The sequence below is a fragment of the Nerophis ophidion genome, linkage group LG16, assembly GCF_033978795.1.
Source record: "Nerophis ophidion isolate RoL-2023_Sa linkage group LG16, RoL_Noph_v1.0, whole genome shotgun sequence".
NCBI classification, from domain to species: Eukaryota; Metazoa; Chordata; class Actinopteri; order Syngnathiformes; family Syngnathidae; genus Nerophis; species Nerophis ophidion.
This window is the reverse complement of record NC_084626.1, coordinates 44,133,692-44,155,112: the sequence shown is the minus strand read 5'-3', so window position 1 is coordinate 44,155,112 and position 21,421 is coordinate 44,133,692. Positions and strand designations below refer to the sequence as shown.

The following is a 21,421-nucleotide window of genomic DNA, read 5'->3' as shown; positions in this document are numbered from 1 at the left end:
CTGCCTCACAATACGAAGGTCCTGAGTAGTCAGGGTTCAATCCCGATATTATTGCAGTAATGTTAAAAATAAATGACTAGAAATGAATGCCCGATTTTGGATAATTAGGTGCTACTTATGGTAAAGGGAAACTGTACTTTCTTTTGGAATTGTGCCTATTGTCCACTTTATATGTATGTGTGTGTGTGTGTGTGTGTGTGTGTGTATATATATATATATATATATATATATATATATATATATATATATATATATATATATATATATATATATATATATATATATATATATATGTGTGTCTTAATTAGATTATCCAGAAAATAGTGCTCAATACCGTGGTAGAGTGCAATATAGAAAATCTCCTGATGATTGAGACCTCATGAAACAGTTCTGTAGAGATGAAGTCGTCTTGTGATTTTTCCCACACCTATATATCAGATTAGATTGGATAGTACTTTATTTATTCCGTCAGGAGAGTTCCTTCAGGAAAATTAAAATTTTCAGTACAATCCCATTCAAGATCAGACAAACATTAAAGGGAGACAGAACAGGATCGCTGACGGGTCTGCCGGCTTCCAGCGCCCCTTCCAAAAAAAGATGAGATACAGGTAAACAAGGGGGGGGAGAAAAAAATAGAAAATAAAATAAAAAAATCGGTCTTAGCCTGGGGCCTGGAGAGGGGGTGCAGACTGAGGCCATGTATGTATATATGTGTGTGTGTGTGTGTGTGTGTGTGTGTGTGTGTGTGTGTGTGTGTGTGTGTGTGTGTATACAGCGTTTTTCTATTATTAGATACTGAAATCGCTCACAGAGAAGTGGGAACCCATCATTCATTCACACATGGTGGTGGTAAGCTACAGTCGTAGCCACAGCTGTCCCTGGGTAGACTGATGGAAGCAAGGCTGCCAGTTTGCGCCTACGGCTCCTCCGACAACAACCCATCATTCATTCATTCACCAGTGTGAGCGGCATCGGGGGCAAGGGTGAAGTGTCCTGCCCAAGGACACAATGGCAGCGATTTGGATGTAGTATCAGTTATGCCTCCCCATAACTAATACTACTGATAACTAGGGTTGGGTATCGTTTGAATTCGAAAGATTCCGATTCTTTGTTTCGATTCCGATTCCTGACGATTCTCGATTCCGATTCTTCTTGTACCATGTACAATGTGTTTGCCAGGTAGTCCCTGGAAGGTGGTATGTATTTTGGGTTGAGAGTTTTCACCATATCCCTGCAAACATAAACAAACATGTTATGTTGCTGTTACTGTTTAGCCCAGTATCAATGAGCTTAGCTCTAACGTTATTGCGTAACTAACCTAAATGTTGGAGATTCCTCCTCTGAAAAGGGATGCAGTCTTTTGGCTATGTGTGCAGTGACCTTTCTGTGGCACTCTTCAGTCCGTGGCACCGACATCTTCCCCATTGCCGCTACGGTGAATGGAGTACGCTGAGCACATCGCGGAACCTGGCTAGCAGGTTGTAAATTGTCTATGAAAATTATACGCGGGCTATTTTGTTAGCTGCCTCAACGTTGGCGCAAAACACATTATTTATTGCATATATATTGTTTTACTTACCGGATTCGGACTGCAGTGCAGTCACCGAGGTGCCAGGCTGGGCGTCGGAGCCGGAGCCAGAGGAAGAAGCAGAGGAGGAAGGTCGGCGCAGCGCGTCGAAGACAGGACACGCATTTATTTGTATTCCATGAACTCGGAGGTGCTTCATCATGTTTGACGTGCACCCTCCTGAGCATGAAACGGTCCTGTCGCACGTGTTACATTTCGCCGATATTTCATTTTTTTTAGTAAAATAAAGCCACACTTTCGACCGCCGACGCCCGCTATCCATGCTTGACTGACTCGCTCGGCTATGCTAACACTACCGGCGGTGGGCGCTTCTTCGTTGGTGTTCAGCGGTTTCTTCTTCCGGTCGGCGGACTTATTCTTTTTTTCCCGGTCGGCGGACTGGGTATCAAAACTAGGAATCGAAATTTAAACTTTTGAACGATTCCGGGAGAATCGTAAAGTTAGTCCCGGTTCCAATCGATACTCGATACCCAACACTACTGATAACTCAGTAGTAGCCCCCACCACCTCTCACTGTAGTCCCCAACAGGGATCCAATATATGGATGCACCGAAATGAAAATTTGTGGCCGAAGCCAAATAAAATTTAAACGCTTGGCCAAAGGCCGAATACCGAATAATGAATGCAGTTTTTCACAATTTTTTAAATATTGCATAAATAGCCTAGAATAAATATTTAGACATGTTTTTCAAATAAAGTAATTTTTTATTGCATATTGACATTTTTTTAATAATCCAGTAGCCTCTGCTTTTCAAAAAAAGCACAAAGTTTTTCATTTATATTAGGCCTTCAAACAAAACATGCATTCCAAAAAAAAATAAAGTGCATTAAAGTGGATAAACCCACAACAAATGAATTATTGTCCTTTTGGCAAAAGTCTGCTTAGCCACAGTAGATATGCTAATAATGTAAACAGAAGGCTCAAGTAAATCTCAATTAAGTGTGTGCTTGTAACCTCATACACTTATACAGGTAGCCTACACAACAGGCTAATAATGTAAACAGAAGGCTCAAGTAAATCTCAATAAGTGTGTGCTTGTAACCTCATACACTTATACAGGTAGCCTACACAACAGGCTAATAATGTAAACAGAGGCCCCACTAAATCTCAATTAAGTGTGTGCTTGTAACCTCATACACTTATACAGGTAGCCTACACAACAGGCTAATAATGTAAACAGAGGCCCCACTAAATCTCAATAAGTGTGTGCTTGTAACCTCATACACTTATACAGGTACACAACATATCCCAACGTCACTGCACGTTGTCTGATTGCGTCACCGCGTCAAAAAATTGCGTCACACGCCACTATTCGGCCTCGTTTTTTTTTTTTGTTTGTTTGTTTGTTTTTGTCCTGTCCAGCTTCTCAGGCAAATCATATAGTTAGTTGATGTAGATGCCCGTATCAGCTGTTCAGATTTACTTTACAAAAGAGAAGTGTAAGATACTTCTCTTGTTGTCTTATTTGAATGTGACTTTATTAAATGTATTTATATTATCATTTGGTGCAGGAGGGGATAGAAAGAGAAAAAAAGGAAGACAGGGGGGGAAATTGTGGGGATAAGAGGGGGATTAGACAGAGAGACAAAAACAACAGCAAATACAACAATAGAACAACACCAGCACATACATAATATGTACAAATATGATCGTGAAAGTGATAGCAAATAAGCAGTTAGTGAAATAAATAATACAGTAATGACAATGAGCATTTTTACACTAAAACTGGAGCAATACAAATACCAATAGAAAAAGCGCTATTGATCATGAACAAAACCAATAAATTACCTCTATTATCAACAATAAAGTTGTTCAAATGCAACGATACGTATACATAATTATAGCTAGAAAGATAATAAAAAAAAAAAAAAGAAATAAAAAAGAAGAAGGAATACCGAAAGATGAAAGGGAAGAGAAAGAGACAACCTATATTAACCTTGTAGATTGTTATAGTAACAATGGTTTAAGCTCTGTCAATATGCCTTGTGTTACCCAGTTTACCCTAGGGCAACAGCATTGATATATGTTTGATGAAACATGATTATGTGCATGAGTGTATGTATGTATATGTACTTGTATATGAACAGAATGTGTATATGAATGTTTGTACAGTAAATGTATATGTACAGTATATGTATGTTTGTTTGTACAGTAAATGTATATGTACAGTATATGTATGTTTGTTTGTACAGTGAATGTATATGTACAGTATATGTATGTTTGTTTGTACAGTGAATGTATATGTACAGTATATGTATGTTCGTACCGTGAATGTGCGCGTGGATGGACGGACTTGGAGTATGTAGATATGTAATGTATTTGTGTATGTATGTGGGAGCGTAGGTAGCAATGTATGGACATTTGTATGTATGAGTAACGGTCTTGTTTGTTTTTAACTCATTCCACCGAAGGCCGAATGTGGCTTTTTTTGCCATATTCGGCCGAATATATTCGGTTACCGATTAATCGGTGCATCCCTAATCCAATATCATTCAATAATCCCTGGAGTGGCCCATTTTTAAGGCAGTATGTCTCAACATAATCGCTACGGCGCAAAAAATAAACCGATCCTTTTTGTCACCTAGAGTTTCTTCAAATGGCTGTGAACTTTGAGGACTGCCGAAAGAAGTGGCAGCGGGCTGGCGATGAGCTGCTTTCCTGCAAAGAGACGCTGGCTAAAGCGGAGACGGAGAGAGGCGCCCTGGAGGTCAGATTGAAACATGCACGCAACCAAGTGGATGTGGAGATCCGTCGCCGGCAGAAGGCCGAAGCGGTCTATGAGAAGCTGGTTGGTGACAAATCTTGTATATCAACAGTGGTCCTGGTTAACTTCCATATTGTTTCCTACATACGTAATTATGTTTGGTGAATTAATGTGTACTCCGGATTTCCACTGGATACATAACGGCTGCTGACTGTTGTGGCTCCATCGTGCAGCGAAATAGTCTGGACATTTACCAGCAAATATGTGATAAGGGGAGTTGTAGTAAAGCGAAACACAAACTGTTTATTATGTCCATTCATAAGGAGCTAAAGCAAATAAACTCGGTCCTGCTGTTCGAGATACGTAACGGCTGCTGAACAGCAACACGGCAGAAGGCCTTTGAGCTCTGCCGTTCAACAACACCCAGAAGTGGGCGTCTGTGACTGACTTGACTAAACTCATGGAAAAGATGGAAGTTTTTGCCTCACAGAATGACAACTTAATTGTGTTCGATTTGTAGCAAGCAAAAAGACAATAGTAACATCATCCCTCACACACACTTCATTCAACTCTGGCCAACCCCCTCCCTGCTTCCTTGGCCCCCGTATCTGCTGATATTTTTACACAGGCCCCCACATAACTTAACAGGATATGCCTATAATATGATTCTTTGATTTTGGACCTCCATAATTGGCATTTCTTTCCATGTGAGTCAACGAAGTGAAATTACGTCTAAAAACCTTTGACAGGTTTACTTCGGGTTCGTCCCCGCCCATTAGGACGTTTGAAAGTTTAAAAGGACGGCGTGGCGCAGTGGGAGAGTAGCTGTGCGCAACCCGAGGGTCCCTGGTTCAATCCCCACCTAGTACCAACCTCATCACGTCCGTTGTGTCCTGAGCAAGACACGTCACCCTTGCTCCTGATGGGTGCTGGTTAGCGCCTTGCATGGCAGCTCCCTCCATCAGTGTGTGAATGTGTGTGAATGGGTAAATGTGGAAGTAGTGTCAAAGCGCTTTGAGTACCTTGGAGGTAGAAAAGCGCTATACTAGTACAACCCATTTATCATTTATTTATTTAAAATATGATCCGCTTTGAACCTGATAACTTATTGTGTCTGTGCATGACTTCCTGTCCCACAAATGCAGATTTTAGCAAAATTAATCTGCCGTGTTGCGGCGTCTAGAAAATATAGAAGCTCTGCGTGTATTGAAGAAAGAGTCCGGCGCCGTGGCGTTACACATCCACAATTTTGTTAGTTAAGTTGGTGTCTCCAGGGGGAAGGGGTTGTCTCCTGGGACAGGTGAACGGAAGTGGTTGGGCGGGTGTATGGAACAGTGTAAATTGGCCTATCGCCACCAACACGTCTCCATTTCATCGCTGCCTGGGGGGGCAACAGACTACAGACTGTGGTGAAGTAGGCCGGCTTCATTGCGTGAAGAAGCCTACAATTTTTGGTTGTGTTTGCCGCTCCGTATGCTGAATGGCGATATACGATATATGTCTCTATTTTTTGCGTAAAAACAAAACACAAAACAGTCCTAGTTACCCGAGATACCAAGTATGTCATTATTTTGACTTAGTAAATGTTGACTTAAGAAAAAATAATGACTAAGTCAAATTAATGACTTACTGTAAATATGCTGACATATGCTCAACTCATCATGCTTAATTTATTACAGCATTTGGGAAGCCTGTAGTTGATTTTTATCATGTAAATGTTATGTTTTTATCAACATGTGATAGCAGCGACCCTGCCATTCAAAACTAGGCTGCTACATTACTAATGATTAATGTAACTATAGCTGAAAAAAAAGTACAACTGCAATAGGAGAGACTATTCATCCCTGAACACCATGGAGTGCATGTAGGCTTCATGATACTGTACATTATTATATCAACTATCAAAGACAGAAACTATTCATTTAACATAATGTCCTTTTTTGCTGCTTCAACACAGAAAAAGGTCAAGTGAAATAACTTAGTTGTTAACTGTAGGTCAATAATGCTTGTCTTTCTCTCAGACAGACAGCACCAAATCATTTTAATACATTTAATAAAGTCAAATGCAAATAAAGCAACAGGAAAAATCTCCTACACTTTTCTTTTGTAAAGTAAACCTGAACAGCCGATACGGGCATCTACATCAACTATATGAATTGCCTGAGAAGCTGGACAGGACAAAAAAAAAAAAATGTTTTTAAATTTATTTTTTAGACTCGGCAGTGGCTCTTTGTTGTTAAGGCTGGGTTAGACTGTCGCCATCACAAAAACGTTATTCTTTACAATACATGTTAACACACAGATAAAATAACTACTATAAAGCAAAACTAGGCCGTTCTTTGAAGACAGTTTGCTGTTGAAGTCAGCTCTTTGAAGACAGCTGATAGGCATACTGCTCTTTTAAAACAGCTGACAGACAAATAGAGGTAACAGGAAGTCACACAAAAGCCACGGACAAAGCAGTCGGACACATTTCAGTGTATTTTAAAAACATGTACAGTTGACCAAATTGTATGGCTACTGAGGATTTGACTTTGGAGGTTACACATCTTTTTTTATTGCGACTAATTGTTGTGGTTTTTCCCTCTTACCGTGTCTGAAGGAGCGTCAGCTCCAGCTGATCCGGGACCTGCTGATCTCCGAGAACAACGGGAACAGTGTCCACCTGAGTGAAGAGCAGCGCTCTGCTTTGGCCTTCCTGAGCGCTCACTCCCAGGCCGCGCAGAACGCTAAATCCAACATTAACTCCAGCAGAAGGTCGGCTTATCTTATTTCGTTAATAACCATAATGCTAGATCTAATATTCAAGTTCCACAAACATGCTTTTCATGGGTGAGTGCAAAGATGTTGCTACTATGTGGGTGGATTTTATATACGAAGTTGTATTGTTTTTCAACTCCCCACCAACATTTCAGAGTGACATGAGTTGTCTTGCAGGTTGAATACAGTTGATGAATCAGCCTCTGTATTGTCAGACATCAGCTTTGATCAAACCGACGAGTCTCTGGTAAATTTCCCTACAAATTCTTTTTTTAGATTCTGCACTTCATTATATTCACTTAGCAACCATTTCCTCCTTTTGTAGGAATGGGATTCTTCTGTAATGAAGACTGTAAGATTGCAGAAACGTCAGAAACGAGTAAGTCTTAACAGATGTTCTTCTCATGTTTATTTTGAAGATGAAACGAAATGACAGCACAGCAATGTGGAGAAAAAAAGTTTAGATCTTCCATCCATTCGTCCATCTTCTTCTGCTTATCCGAGGTCGGGTCGCGGGGGCAGCAGCCTAAGCAGAAAAGCCCAGACTTTCTTCTCCCCAGTCACTTCATCCAGCTCTTCCCGAGGCGTTCCCAGGCCAGCCGGGAGACATAGTCTTCCCAACGTGTCCTTGGTCTTCCCCGTGGCCTCTTACCGGTTGGACATGCCCTAAACACCTCCCTAGGGAGGCGTTCGGGTGGCATCCTGACCAGATGCCCGAACCACCTCATCTGGCTCCTCTCCATGTGGAGGACCAGCAGCTTTACTTTGAGCTCCTCCCGGATGGCATAGCTTCTCACCCTATCTCTAAAGGAGAGAGGAAACTCATTTCGGCCGCTTGTACCCCTGATCTTGTCCTTTCGGTCATGACCCAAAGCTCATGACCATAGGTGAGGATGGGAACGTAGATCGACTGGTAAATTGAGAGCTTTGCCTTCCGGCTCAGCTCCTTCTTCACCACAACGGATCGATACAACGTCCGCATTACTAAAGACGCCGCACCGATCCGCCTGTCGATCTCACGATCCACACTTCCCTCACCCGTGAACAAGACTCCGAGGTACTTAAACTCCTCCACTTGGGGCAGGGTCTCCTCCCCAACCCGGAGATGGCACTCCACCCCTTTCCGGGCGAGAACCATGGACTCGGACTTGGAGGTGCTGATTCTCATTCCGGTCGCTTCACACTCTGCTGCCAACTGATCCAGTGAGAGCTGTGAGAGATGACGCCATCAGGACCACATCATCTGCAAAAAGCAGAGATCTAATCCCGCGGCCACCAAACCGGAACCCCTCAACGCCTTGACTGTGCCTAGAAATTCTGTCCATAAAAGTTATGAACAGAATCGGTGACAAAGGGCAGCCTTGTCGGAGTCCAACCCTCACTGGAAACGTGTCCGACTTACTGCCGGCAATGCGGACCAAGCTCTGACACTAACCGTACAGGGAGCGAACCGCTACAATCAGACAGTCCGAAACCCCATACTCTCGGAGCACTCCCCACAGAACTTTCCGAGGGACACTGTCGAATGCTTTCTCCAAGTCCACAAAGCACATGTAGACTGGTTGGGCACCCTCAAGAACCGTGCCGAGAGTACAGAGCTGGTCCACAGTTCCACGACCAGGACAAAAACCACACTGTTCCTCCTGAATCCGAGGTTTGAATATCCGGCATAGCCTCCTCTCTAGTACACCTGAATAGACTTACCGGGAAGGCTGAGGAGTGTGATCCCACGATAGTTGGAACACACCCTCCGGTCACCCTTCTTAAAGAGAGGAACCACCACCCCGGTCTGCCAATCCAGAGGCACCGCCCCCGATGTCCACGCGGTGCTGCAGAGTCTTGGTCTAAGTTTAGATCTTCAACATCCTCAATCTGATGGTTTATTTTGTTTTTTACTTCAGTTTTCTCAGAATAGGAGAACAATTTGTATGTAATCATTCAAACCTGAATTTGGAAAAGTTCTGAAATTATCTATTAAATTATACGTTTTTGTAGTTTGTTTTTACACAAAATGTAAGACAAAATCCAGCTATATGATGTGGTTTATGGTTAAATCACTACCAATAGACATGTTTCGCCTCACTTTCTCTCCTTCAGCACTTAAAGGCAAACTTTAAAACATTTTTTTTTTATCCAAAGCGATCATCCAGAAAACTGGAGCTTCCTCCACAGATGCTGAAGAAACCTCGCTCCACTGGACGCCCGTCAGACAGAGTAAGTCGGCCTCACTATTATTCAGAATGGTTCAGTTTTTTTTTTTAAATATTTGTATTTTATTTGTAAAAAATTATATATACCGTATTTTTTGGACTATAGGTCACAGTTTTTTTCATAGTTTGGCCGGGGCGGCGACTTATACTTAGGAGCGACTTATGTGTGAAATTGTTAACACATTACCGTAAAATATAAAATAATATTATTTAGCTCATTCACGTAAGAGACAAGACGTATAAGATTTCATCGGATTTATGGATTATGAGTGACAGATTGTTTGGTAAACATATAGCATGTTCTATATGTTATAGTTATTTGAATGACTCTTACCATAATATGTTACGTTAACATACCAGGCACCTTCTCAGTTGGTTATCTATGCCTCATATAACGTACACTTATTCAGTCTGTTGTTCACTATTCTTTATTTATTTTAAATTGCCTTTCAAATTCTTGGTGTTGGGTTTTATAAAAAAAAATTCCCCCAAAAATGGGACTTACTGTATATAATGTTTTTCTTCCTTCTTTATTATGCATTTTCGGCAGGTGCGACTTATACTCTGGAGCGACTTATATTCCGAAAAATACAGTGTATGTGTATGTATGTATGTATATATATATATACATATATATATACATATATATATATATATATATATATATATATATATATATATATATATATATATATATATATATATATATATATATATATATATATATATATATATATATATTAGGGATGCACTGAATAATCGGTAACCGAATATGGCAAAAAAAAGTCACATTCGGCCTTCGGTGGAATGAGTTAAATGCAAGGCCGAATAGTGGCGTATGACGCAATTTTTTGACGCGGTGACGCAATCAACCAACGTGCAGTGACGCGGTGACGTTGTAACCCGGCGCCTTCAGAAAAATGTCAGCAGTGTGGAGATATTTTAAAGTGTCGGAAAGTGACAAAATTATTGCAGTTTGCAACGAATGTTCAGGCAAACTGTCTCGAGGAGGTGCCTCGTGGCCGACGTCTTTGAGAGGACGAAAAAGTTTGCAACTGACAGTGCCAAAGCAAACCGAATTACAAAGAAGGTAATGTAGTTTATGGCTTTGGATGATCAACCGTTTAGTGTTGTGGAGGACATTGGCTTTCGGAGACTCATGGAGCACATTGAGCCCCGTTACACGATACCGAGCAGACGGTATTTCTCTGATGTGTGCTCTTTACATTGTGTGTGTGCTGTTTACATTATTAGCCTGTTGTGTAGGCTACCTGTATAAGTGTATGAGGTTACAAGCACACACTTATTGAGATTTAGTGGGGCCTCTGTTTACATTATTAGCCTGTTGTGTAGGCTACCTGTATAAGTGTATGAGGTTACAAGCACACACTTATTGAGATTTAGTGGGGCCTCTGTTTACATTATTAGCCTGTTGTGTAGGCTACCTGTATAAGTGTATGAGGTTACAAGCACACACTTAATTGAGACTTACTTGAGCCTTCTGTTTACATTATTAGCCTGTTGTGTAGGCTACCTGTATAAGTGTATAAGGTTACAAGCACACACCTATTGAGATTTAGTGGGGCCTCTGTTTACATTATTAGCCGGTTGTGTAGGCTACCTGTATAAGTGTATGAGGTTACAAGCACACACTTAATTGAGATTTAGTGAGGCCTCTGTTTACATTATTAGCCGGTTGTGTAGGCTACATGTATAAGTGTATGAGGTTACAAGCACACACTTAATTGAGATTTACTTGAGCCTTCTGTTTACATTATTAGCATATCTACTGTGGCTAAGCAGACTTTTGCCAAAAGGACAATAATTCATTTGTTGTGGGTTTATCCACTTTAATGCACTTTATTTTTTTTTGGAATGCATATTTTGTTTGAAGGCCTAATATAAATGAAAAACTTTGTGTTTTTTTTTAAAAGTAAAGGCTACTGAAATATTTAAAAATGTCAATATTCAATAAAAATGTACTCTATTTAAAAATCATGTCTAAAAATGTATTGTAGGCTATTTATGCACTATAAAAAAAATTGTGAAAAACTGCATTCATTATTCTGTATTCGGCCTTCGGCCAAGCGTTTAAATTTTATTCGACTTCGGCTTCGGCCACAAATTTTCATTTCGGTGCATCCCTTATATATATATATATATATATATATATATATATATATATATATATATATATATATATATATATATATATATATATATATATATATATATATATATATGTGTGTGTATGTATGTATGTTCACTAGATTACAGTAATAATTAATCAAGACAAACTAAGTCAAAAACAATGAAATTCAAAAGACAGAAAGTGGATCAAGAGTCTTGCCATTTAACTACTCTTTTCTTCTTAATCATCGACTTAACTGTCGACTTCTTATACTGCCTTGCAGATCTTGTTTATTTCTAAACTGCAAAAATTATTCACAAAGCAAATAACAATGGGCCGCTTAGAAACACACAACAGTTCTTCTCGACAAGAGGGGAAAAAATGCAATTGTAAGACGAAATACAACCTCTTCTTCTGCCCCGCTTTACTGTGGTGTCCCCCAGGGATCTATTTTAGGCCCCATTGTCTTTTCCTTATATATTCTCCCTCTTGGAGATATTTTTAAGAAACATGGAGTGTTCTATCACTTTTATGCAGATGACTGTCAAATTTATATGCCAATTTCAAAAGGCCACGGCCCCCTGACACCCCTTCTTAACTGTCTATGTGACGTCCAGGCTTGGTTAGCCCAGAATTTTTTAATAATGAATGGAGGCAAAACGGAAATTTTAGTTTTTGGTCCGGCCCTCACTGACTTGGGACCATCGCAAAATGATGTGCGTCCCAAAGTCACCAGCCTTGGCGTCACTATTGACAGCGATTTTACGTTTTAAAATCGTGTTTTTATCATCTTCGTCTTTTAGTAAAGGTAAAACCCTTTTTTAACCTTTTTGAACAAGTCGTGCATGCTTTTATTTCAAGTGGCCTGGACTACTTCAATGCACTTTATGCTGGCATTAGCCAAAAAGCTCTCTCCCGGTTGTAGTTAGTCCAGAACGCTGCAGCAGGACTTTTAACAGGGGCCAGGAAACGCCAGCATATAACCCCAATTCTTCAGAGTTTTCACTGGCTCCATGTTCATTTCAGAATTGATTTTAAAACTTTGTTGTTTGTTTTTAAATCTTTACATGGACTGGCACCTCAGTATGTCTCGGACCTCATCCAAATTTACATTCCTGCGCGCGCTCTGAGGTCCGAGAGCCAGTTCCAGCTCGTGGTGCCCAAGACCAGACTTAAGACCAGGGGAGACAGGGCCTTCTCTGTGGTCGGCCCTAAACTCTGGAACACTCTGCCCCTCCATGTTCAAACTGCTTCCACAGTGGAGTGTTTTAAGTCTCGTCTTAAGACCCACTTTTATTCTTTGGCTTTTAACACTACGTGAGTTGTGTGGTCCTCTGTCCTCTGTTGTCCTCTGTGTTTTTTATACACTTTTATTTCTATTTTACTGTTTTAATTGCTTTTAACCCTCTAAAATTGTTTTTCATCTTATTTATTTTTATATTGGTTTTATATTTATTTATTTTATGTTTTTATTCAGTCATTGGTGGAGTATAATATTGTTTTTAACATGGCTGTGCAGCACTTTGGAAACATTATTGTTGTTTAAATGTGCTATATAAATAATGTGGATTGGATTGAATTGGATAAAGCATTGTACACACGCACAACACTGCTAGCATTTAGTGCAGGGGTGTCAAACTCAAATACAGAGTGGGCCCAAATGTAAAACTGAACAAAGCCGCGGGCCAAGGTTGAACAAATTAACCTTTTAATAGGGACCCAAACAAGTTTTGCATTGAATATTAAACTAGCAAGGCTTATATAACTTTATAGTCACATGCAAAATCGAGTTTCAAGTTATAATAATAATCATTAAAAAATATCAATGACATATCAAATAAAATTGAAATAAAAATTGGGGGGAGCGGGGTTTGGTGGTAGCAGGGGTGTATATTGTAGCGTCCCTGAAGAGTTAGTGTTGCAAGGGATTCTGGGTATTTTTTCTGTTGAGTTTATGTTGTGCTACGGTGCGGATGTTCTCCCGAAATGTGTTTGTCATACTTGTTTGGTGTGGCTTCACAGTGTGGCGCATATTTGTAAAAGTGTTAAAGTAGTTGATACGGCCACCCTCAGTGTGACCCTTACGGCTGTTGATCAAGTATGCCTTGCATTCACTCGTGTGTGTTAAAGCCGCATACTGTATATTATGTGACTGGGCCGGCACGTTGTTTGTATGGCGGAAATGACGACAGGCTGTAGAGGACGCTAAAGGCCCCAATATTGTTGTCCAGGTGGAAATTGGGAGAAATTCGGAAGAATGGTTGCCCCGGGAGATTTTCGGGAGGGGCACTAAACTTTGGGAGTCTCCCGGGAAAATCGTGATGGTTGACAAGTATGAGTATCAGCGGTGAATGCAGTGTTAAAGAGGTATCGCCGCTGTATAGTATCGGCAGGCCAGCTCTAATCTTAATTTGATATTACCTCAAGGGCCAAATGAAATTACACGGCGGGCCTGAGTTTGACACCCATGATTTAGTGTATCCGTATAAACATGTATGCTCACAAATGAAGAAAAGGAACTAGTGGAGTACAACAATATCTGATATCATTATCAGACTTATTATGAAATAGAGGTAGGATCGAATGAGCTTTGCTTCATCTTACTCTTTGAACTATTTAGGTGCAAACCTGATTGTTTGATTGTGTTAGTAAAGTTAAAGAAAAGATGTATTTGCTGATCAAAACCTTGATCTCATACAGATGAATGAGTCCATAATTGCCAAAACCACCATCACTTTGCCCGTGAATGGCGGCGCTGTGGAGGCGGTCTCCACTGTTGAAAGAGTCCAATACTGCACACGCAGCAGGAAGAGCGGTGAGCAATTTTTTGATCACAATTTGTTGGGAGTGGGCGTATCGTCTTGAATATTAATAGTATCGATACCAAGGTTGTATTGGTATCAGATTGATACCTTAGTTGCGGTTCCTACTTCCAGCAAATAACTTGAATTTCGTTCACATAACACAGTGGTTCTCAACCTTTTTTCAGTGATGTACCCCCTGTGAAATTTTTTTTTAATTCAAGTACCCCCTAATCAAAGCAAAGCAATTTTGGTTGAAAAAAAGTGATAAAGAAGTAAAATACAGCACTATGTCATCAGTTTCTGATGTATTAATTTGTATAACAGTGCAAACTATTGCTCATTTGTAGTGGTCTTTCTTGAACTATCTGGAAAAAAGATAAGAATAACTAAAAACTTGTTGAAAAATAAACAAATTATTCAATTATAAAGATTTCTACACATATGTGTATATATATATATATATATATATATATATATATATATATGTATGTATATGTATATATGTACATATGTGTGTGTATATATATATATATATATATATATATATATATGTATGTATGTATGTATGTATGTATGTATGTATGTATGTATGTATGTATGTATGTATGTATGTATGTATGTATGTATATATATATATATATATATATATATATATATACATATATACATATATACATATACATATACATATACATATACATATACATATACATATATATATATATATATATATATATATATATATATATATATATATATATATATATATGTGTGTGTGTGTGTGTATGTATGTTTTCCGCTGGTCATTAAATGGATTTAGCGAAAATTAGGCCCTTTTGAAAAGCATTAAATACGATGTTCAGAGACATTACCAAAATAATCATGCGATTCCAATTGGCAACAAAACAAACCACCCAACCCGGTTTTTCCAATTGGGGAATAAACTCCACTTTAAGATGTTCAATATTTATTGAGGTGCAATTTTTGCCAGCACATATTGAGTCCATTTTATTTTGATGTTTATGTATTTAGGATAGTTGGCGACTTGTCCAGGGTGTACTCTGCCTTCCGCCCGATTGTAGCTGAGATGGGCGCCAGCGCCCCTCGCGACCCCAAAAGGGAATAAGCGGTAGAAAATGAATGGACCTTTTTAATTTTAACGGTTGAAAATAGTACAGTAATAAACATGTTTATAGCGCTTGAAAGGATTATTTTTATATTATATATTATGATTACATTAGTGCCAAATTTGGCCACAGTTATGTAAACATGTCAACTATTTAAAGGCCTACTGAAAGCCACTACTACCGACCACGCAGTCTGATAGTTTATATATCAATGATGAAATATTAACATTGCAACACATGCCAATACGGCCTTTTTAGTTTACTAAATTGCAATTATAAATTTCCCGCGAGGTATCCTGTTGAAAACGTCGCGGAATGATGACGCTTATGATGACGCGTGCTTATGACGTTATTGGTTGGAGCGAACATTTCAGCCCAGCACCACACACGGCTAAAAGTCGTCTCTTTTCATCGCATAATTACACAGTATTTTGGACATCTGTGTTGCTGAATCTTTTGCAATTTGTTCAATTAATAATGGAGACGTCAAAGAAGAATGCTGTTGGTGGAAAGCGGTGGATTGCAGCTGCCTTAAGCAACCGAAACACAGACAGTGTTTTTTTGTTTGTTGTGAAGCTTTAACACAGAGCAGTCAAGCGAACATGTTTCTCTACGTCAACCAGCAAGTTTTTAGATGGGAAAATTGTGATATATAGTCGGCTCTTACCGGAGACTTTAGTGGACTTCCTCCAGCAGCTCAAAAAGGCAACTCTGATCTTGGCTCCTCGGCTTCTCTCAGAGACACTGGCATTCACCTCAGCTATCCGACTTTCAGGTATGACTTTATAATCTCACCAAAACACTATTAAAACAATAAGCAGATTAAGGATTTTCCAGAATTATCCTAGTAAATGTGTCTAACTACATCTGAAACGCTCCCACTGCCGCCGCCTGGAACCGTCGTCTTCATTATTAATTTTTAAACTTTTTTTTTTAGTGCTTCACTCTAACTTCCTCATCCAAGAAGCTTTCATTCTCGCTCAAATTAATGGGAGAATCGTCGCTTTCTCGGTCCGAATCACTCTTGCTGCTGGGCGCTATCATTTTAAACAATGTTCAGATGTGAGGAGCCCTACAACCCGTCGTCTGCTACTTCCGGTAAAGGCAATCCTTTTTTATTAGTGACTAAAAGTTGCCAACTTTATCGTCGATGTTCTCTACTAAATCCTTTCAGCAAAAACATGGCAATATCGTGAAATGATCAAGTATGACACATGGAATGGACCTGCTATCGCCGGTTGAATAAGAAAATCTCATTTCAGTAGGCCTTTAATATTATCACTATCAAATGCTTACAATTTTGTCCATAGAGACAATTGTATGCTATTGACTAAATAAATATACAGGTAATACCAATCTGCAGTAGGACTTAGGCATTACATTTGTTTTAAAGTTGAATTTAAAGACATTAAAGAGCATCTCATTAGATTTGTTGATAATTGCGGAAAGCATGTGCATATGAATACATTGATTTATATTGTTGCATTTAGTTAACACAAAATGTTTCCTGTGTTATCATAATCAAGCAAATTTATTTAATGATTTCAGGTCAAATTGGTATTGGTGATAATAGCACCGTGTTCACTTGGTATCAGAGCGAAAGCAAAAACTGACCAGTATCGCCCGCCCATCTGCTCTGGTACGGTTTGTTTTTGAAGATTGTTAATCATGGCGTAATGTGATTTTGTCATCAGTTGCTCAAGCCTTGCCTGAAACAGCCTCTATTGAACTATCGGAGACCAACAGTGAAGCCGCACCAGCCTCACATCTCCCCGCCCTACTGAAAACCCCCAAAGCCAAAGCCGGAGGGAAGCAACATCAGTTTGTCAGCAAAACTGTGAGACATTGCTTGTTTGTACTGTATCTGTGTGTTGTCTCTCGTTTAGCATAACCACCTCAACCAGTTGTCACCAGCCTACACATGCATGGCAGTATGGCAGAGCACACACTAAAACCTTCTTCTCATTCCGGCAAAGGTGATCAAATCGGAGTTCTGTGCACCATGTGGAAGGAGGACCAAGTTTGGCAAGATATGTCTTCGCTGTCAGGATTGCAGGATGGTGACCCATCCCGAGTGTCGTGACGCTTGCCGCCTTCCTTGTAATCCTGTAGCCGTCAACACTCCCATCGGGACTGCAGAGGTGCAGCAAGCCTCTCTCATCGCTTCCGCTCATCAGTTCTAGAAGTTGAACTTAACCTGTTTGCAGAGCACCCTGGACGACTTTGCCCCCGTCACCTCTCCAAGGATCCCAGCTTTGGTCATCTACTGCATCAAAGAGATCGAACACAGGGGGCTTCATGAGGTAAGCTGCCAGTCTGCTTTTCAGACATTCTTTGTTTTTTTCCCCCTGGATGACTGTTTTGTTTTTGTTTAAAGGCCTACTGAAATGAGATTTTCTTATTTAAACGGGGATAGCAGGTCCATTCTATGTGTCATACTTGATCATTTCGCGATATTGCCATATTTTTGCTGAAAGGATATAGTAGAGAACATCGACGATAAAGTTCGCAACTTTTGGTCGCCAATAAAAAAGCCTTGCCTGTACCGGAAGTAGCAGACGATGTGCGCATGACGTCACGGGTTGTAGGGCTCCTCACATCTGAACATCGTTTACAATCATAGCCAGCAGCAGCTAGAGCTATTCGGACCGAGAAAGCGATAATTTCCCCATTAGTTTGAGCGAGGATGAAAGATTCGTGGATGAGGAAATTCAGAGTGAAAACAGGAAAAAAATAAAACAGGCGAGGGCAGTGAGAGCGATTCAGATGTTTTTAGACACATTTACTAGGATAATTCTGGGAAATCCCTTATCTGCTATTGTGTTGTTAGTGTTTTAGTGAGTTAAATAGTACCTTAAAGTCGGAGGGGTGTGGCCACGGGTGTGTTGACGACAGAGTGTCTGTATTAAGTCACGAAGCTGCTCCGCTGATCTCCGGTAAGAGCAGACTTATTACCACAATTTTCTCACCGAAAACTGCTGGTTGACATGTAGTCGGGATCCATGTTCGCTTGACCGCTCTGATCCATTGTAAATCTTCACATCCGGGAATTTTAAACAAGGAAACACCGTGTGTTTGTGTGGCTAAAGGCTAAAAGCTTCCCACCTCCATCTTTCTACTTTGACTTCTCCATTATTAATTGAACACATTACAAAAGATTCAGCAACACAGATGTCCAGAATACTGTGTATTTATGTGATTAAAGCAGACTACTTATAGCTTGGATCGGGCTTGAAAATAATGTCCGCTACAACCCGAGACTTCAAACGCACGCGTTATAATACGAGTCATCATACCGCCACATTTTCAACACGACACTTCGCAGGAAATTTAAAATTGCAATTTAGTAAACTAAAAAGGCCGTATTGGCATGTGTTGCAATGTTAATATTTCATCATTGATATATAAACTATCAGACTGCGTGGTCGCTAGTAGTGGCTTTCAGTAGGCCTTTAAAATAATCCTGACAGAGATAATATTCTGTTCGAAATGAAGATAAATGATTCAATGGAAATGTTTTATTAAGAGCGTTTGTTCCTTATATAGGTTGGCCTGTACAGAATCTCTGGCCAGGAGCGTCAGGTGAAAGAACTGAAAGAGAAGCTGATAAGGGGAAAGACCCTGCCACCACTTAGCAAAGTAGAAGACATCAATGTCATCACGGGTGTTCTCAAAGACTTCCTCAGGAACCTCCCGGAGCCGCTGCTCACCTTCCGCCTGACCAAAGTCTTCATGGAGGCAGCTGGTCAGTCTCTTAAGTCTCGCCGTCTGTAGCAGTGTTTGTCAAAAAGTGGGTCGAGCGACTCGAGAGATTTTCGTTATTTGTGTCGACACTCTGGTGTTTATGTTCGCACGATACAGAAGCGTGCAGCCAAGTGGTCGGCAGTGCTCAATATAATCAGTAGTACTAAGTACTCAAGTACAGGGCTAACAGACGACGTTTGTGACAGGAATGAAAAGAAAGAAGTCGTGTTGTACAGATAAGTAAATTGAATACTGAAAAAAATGTCCAGATATTAGCGGCACTAGAAGTCGCAGGTATAAACATTGCGAAATGTGAAAGATTTTGTAAATGTTTATTTACATACCTTAATGGTGCCTGTCACATGGCAGTAAAACGGCTGATCAAACAAAATATAAGTCATAGTCATGGACCCACTGGCTGCGAAAACGAGCTCTCCAATCAACTAAACAAACTCAATAACTCTACAGCGAGGTCTAAAGCCGCAGATATATACGTTGTGAAAAGAGGTATTTACCTAGGTTTGTAAATATTTATTTACATACCTTAATTGTTTCCAAACGGTGCCTTAAACACAGCAATAAAACAGATGATCAAACAAAACAGAAGTCCTCATCATGGAGGCTGGCTCTCCAATCAGCTAAACAGACTCAATAACCCCATGGTAACATTTTGGTGAATTTACTGAGGAATGTGTGAAACTGAAACAATACAAAAAGAATGCCTATGTATGTTAATAATACTAACACAGACACTCTTCAACGTGTTCGCATATTAGCTAATGCTAACAACGCTACAGACATCACACATGGGACGGTTTAGTAAATATAAATAGTTTTAGTGTTAATTAAGGGGGTAACGGTACACAAAAATCTCGGTTCGGTACGTACTTCGGTTTAGAGGTCATGGTTCGGTTCGTTTTCGGTACGGTAAGAAAACAAAACATTTTTTGGTTATATTTACCAAATTTGTAAACGATGGTTTTATCCTTTACACGATAATAATTCTACCCAAAAATAGAAATAGTTCTGTGTGTGTGATGGATGTGAGCCACCACTCGTTTGATCAGTGCAGCCGCAAGCAGTCATAAATGCCAAGGATAACGATAACATACATATATACACAGGGTCCATTGCCAGGGTTAATGTGGTCGATATATATAAAACAAAAACTAAACTAGATAAGGCTCAGACATATCTACATATAAAGTGCAACATTAAACCGCTTCAAGTTGTTGCTCGGATTAAATAAAATGACAAAACTTTTCTTCTACATATAAAAAGTGCAACATTAAACAGTTTCAAGTCAACTCAGCCTCAGATTAACTTTTCTTTCCCCCCCCAGCCTTTAACCCTGGTGACTTTCACTCAATTTTCATGTTTTTTTTGCCAGAAAAATCAGTTTATCCACATTGTCTGCAGAAAGAGCAGACTTGCTTGCAGTTACAATGTCTCCAGCTGTAGAAAATACCCATTCGCTGGGCATTGAGGTAGCAGGTATGGCCAGGTAGTGCCTGGCTATCTTGGCAGTAAAAGGATATATGGGCTCATTGTTCTTCCACCATAGAAGTGGGTCAAAATCTAGTTTTTTAATGCAATATGGTCTTAAATCTGCTGCAATAAAAACACCAATGGCGTTTGTTATTGGGCTAGCCCGGTCTGACTCGCCGAGGAGAGGCTGCTTGAATGCGGTGGGGAGCTGTGTTTGTTGTCTTTCTCTTCATTGAAGCGATTGTTCACTTAGGGGTGGTGCTGCTTTAAATGGGTTAGCATTTTTGACGTTTTTCGAGAAGCATACCCTACCGCTGCTGAACAATGTCGGCAAACCGCAACCGCTTTCGCTTCGTCCACCTCTTGTCCTCCATTGTTGGATCGCACCGCAAGGCCGAAGTGTGCATTGTTTACACAACAACCTATGACCGTCCGTGCGGTGCAGTACTTAATATGTATGTTTGGAAACTTGTTCGGTGCACCTCCGTTTCAAACCGAACCCCCCCGTACTGAAACGGTTACATAAAAATTCACGTACCGTTACACCCTTAGTGTTAATGTATATCTTACAAACATTGCTTGGAGTGATGAATGAAGAATCCATATGAGTTGAAAACGCTATGAACGGCACTTCTACCTTCGGTTGAAAGCTCTAAAGAGAAGAGCATTGCATTTGCATAATGGTCGTCATCGATGAAAAATCCATAAATTAGCCTCACTGTTATTTAAGCCGCAGGGTACAAAGTGTAGGGAAAAGTAGCGGCTTATTGTCCAGAATGTGTAGTCGTTTAATCTCGGGGGTTGCAGGAAATGTCTGTCATGACAGAAAATAATTGAGTAGCATTGAAACTGATTCAAGGTTTC

General features: G+C 40.1%; 1 protein-coding gene across 1 annotated transcript in view; it reads left to right on the top strand.

Annotated features, from left to right (window-relative positions):
* Nucleotides 1–21,421, top strand: part of LOC133535435 (rac GTPase-activating protein 1-like) — a 32,451-nt gene that overhangs the window by 3,274 nt on the left and 7,756 nt on the right. The window contains exons 3-12 of the mRNA XM_061875270.1: nt 4,175–4,377; nt 6,896–7,050; nt 7,231–7,300; nt 7,379–7,432; nt 9,193–9,267; nt 14,095–14,209; nt 17,020–17,162; nt 17,302–17,466; nt 17,533–17,628; nt 18,872–19,070. Coding sequence (XP_061731254.1) covers nt 4,175–4,377; nt 6,896–7,050; nt 7,231–7,300; nt 7,379–7,432; nt 9,193–9,267; nt 14,095–14,209; nt 17,020–17,162; nt 17,302–17,466; nt 17,533–17,628; nt 18,872–19,070 — 1,275 coding nt within the window. The remainder of the gene's footprint in view (nt 1–4,174; nt 4,378–6,895; nt 7,051–7,230; nt 7,301–7,378; nt 7,433–9,192; nt 9,268–14,094; nt 14,210–17,019; nt 17,163–17,301; nt 17,467–17,532; nt 17,629–18,871; nt 19,071–21,421) is intronic.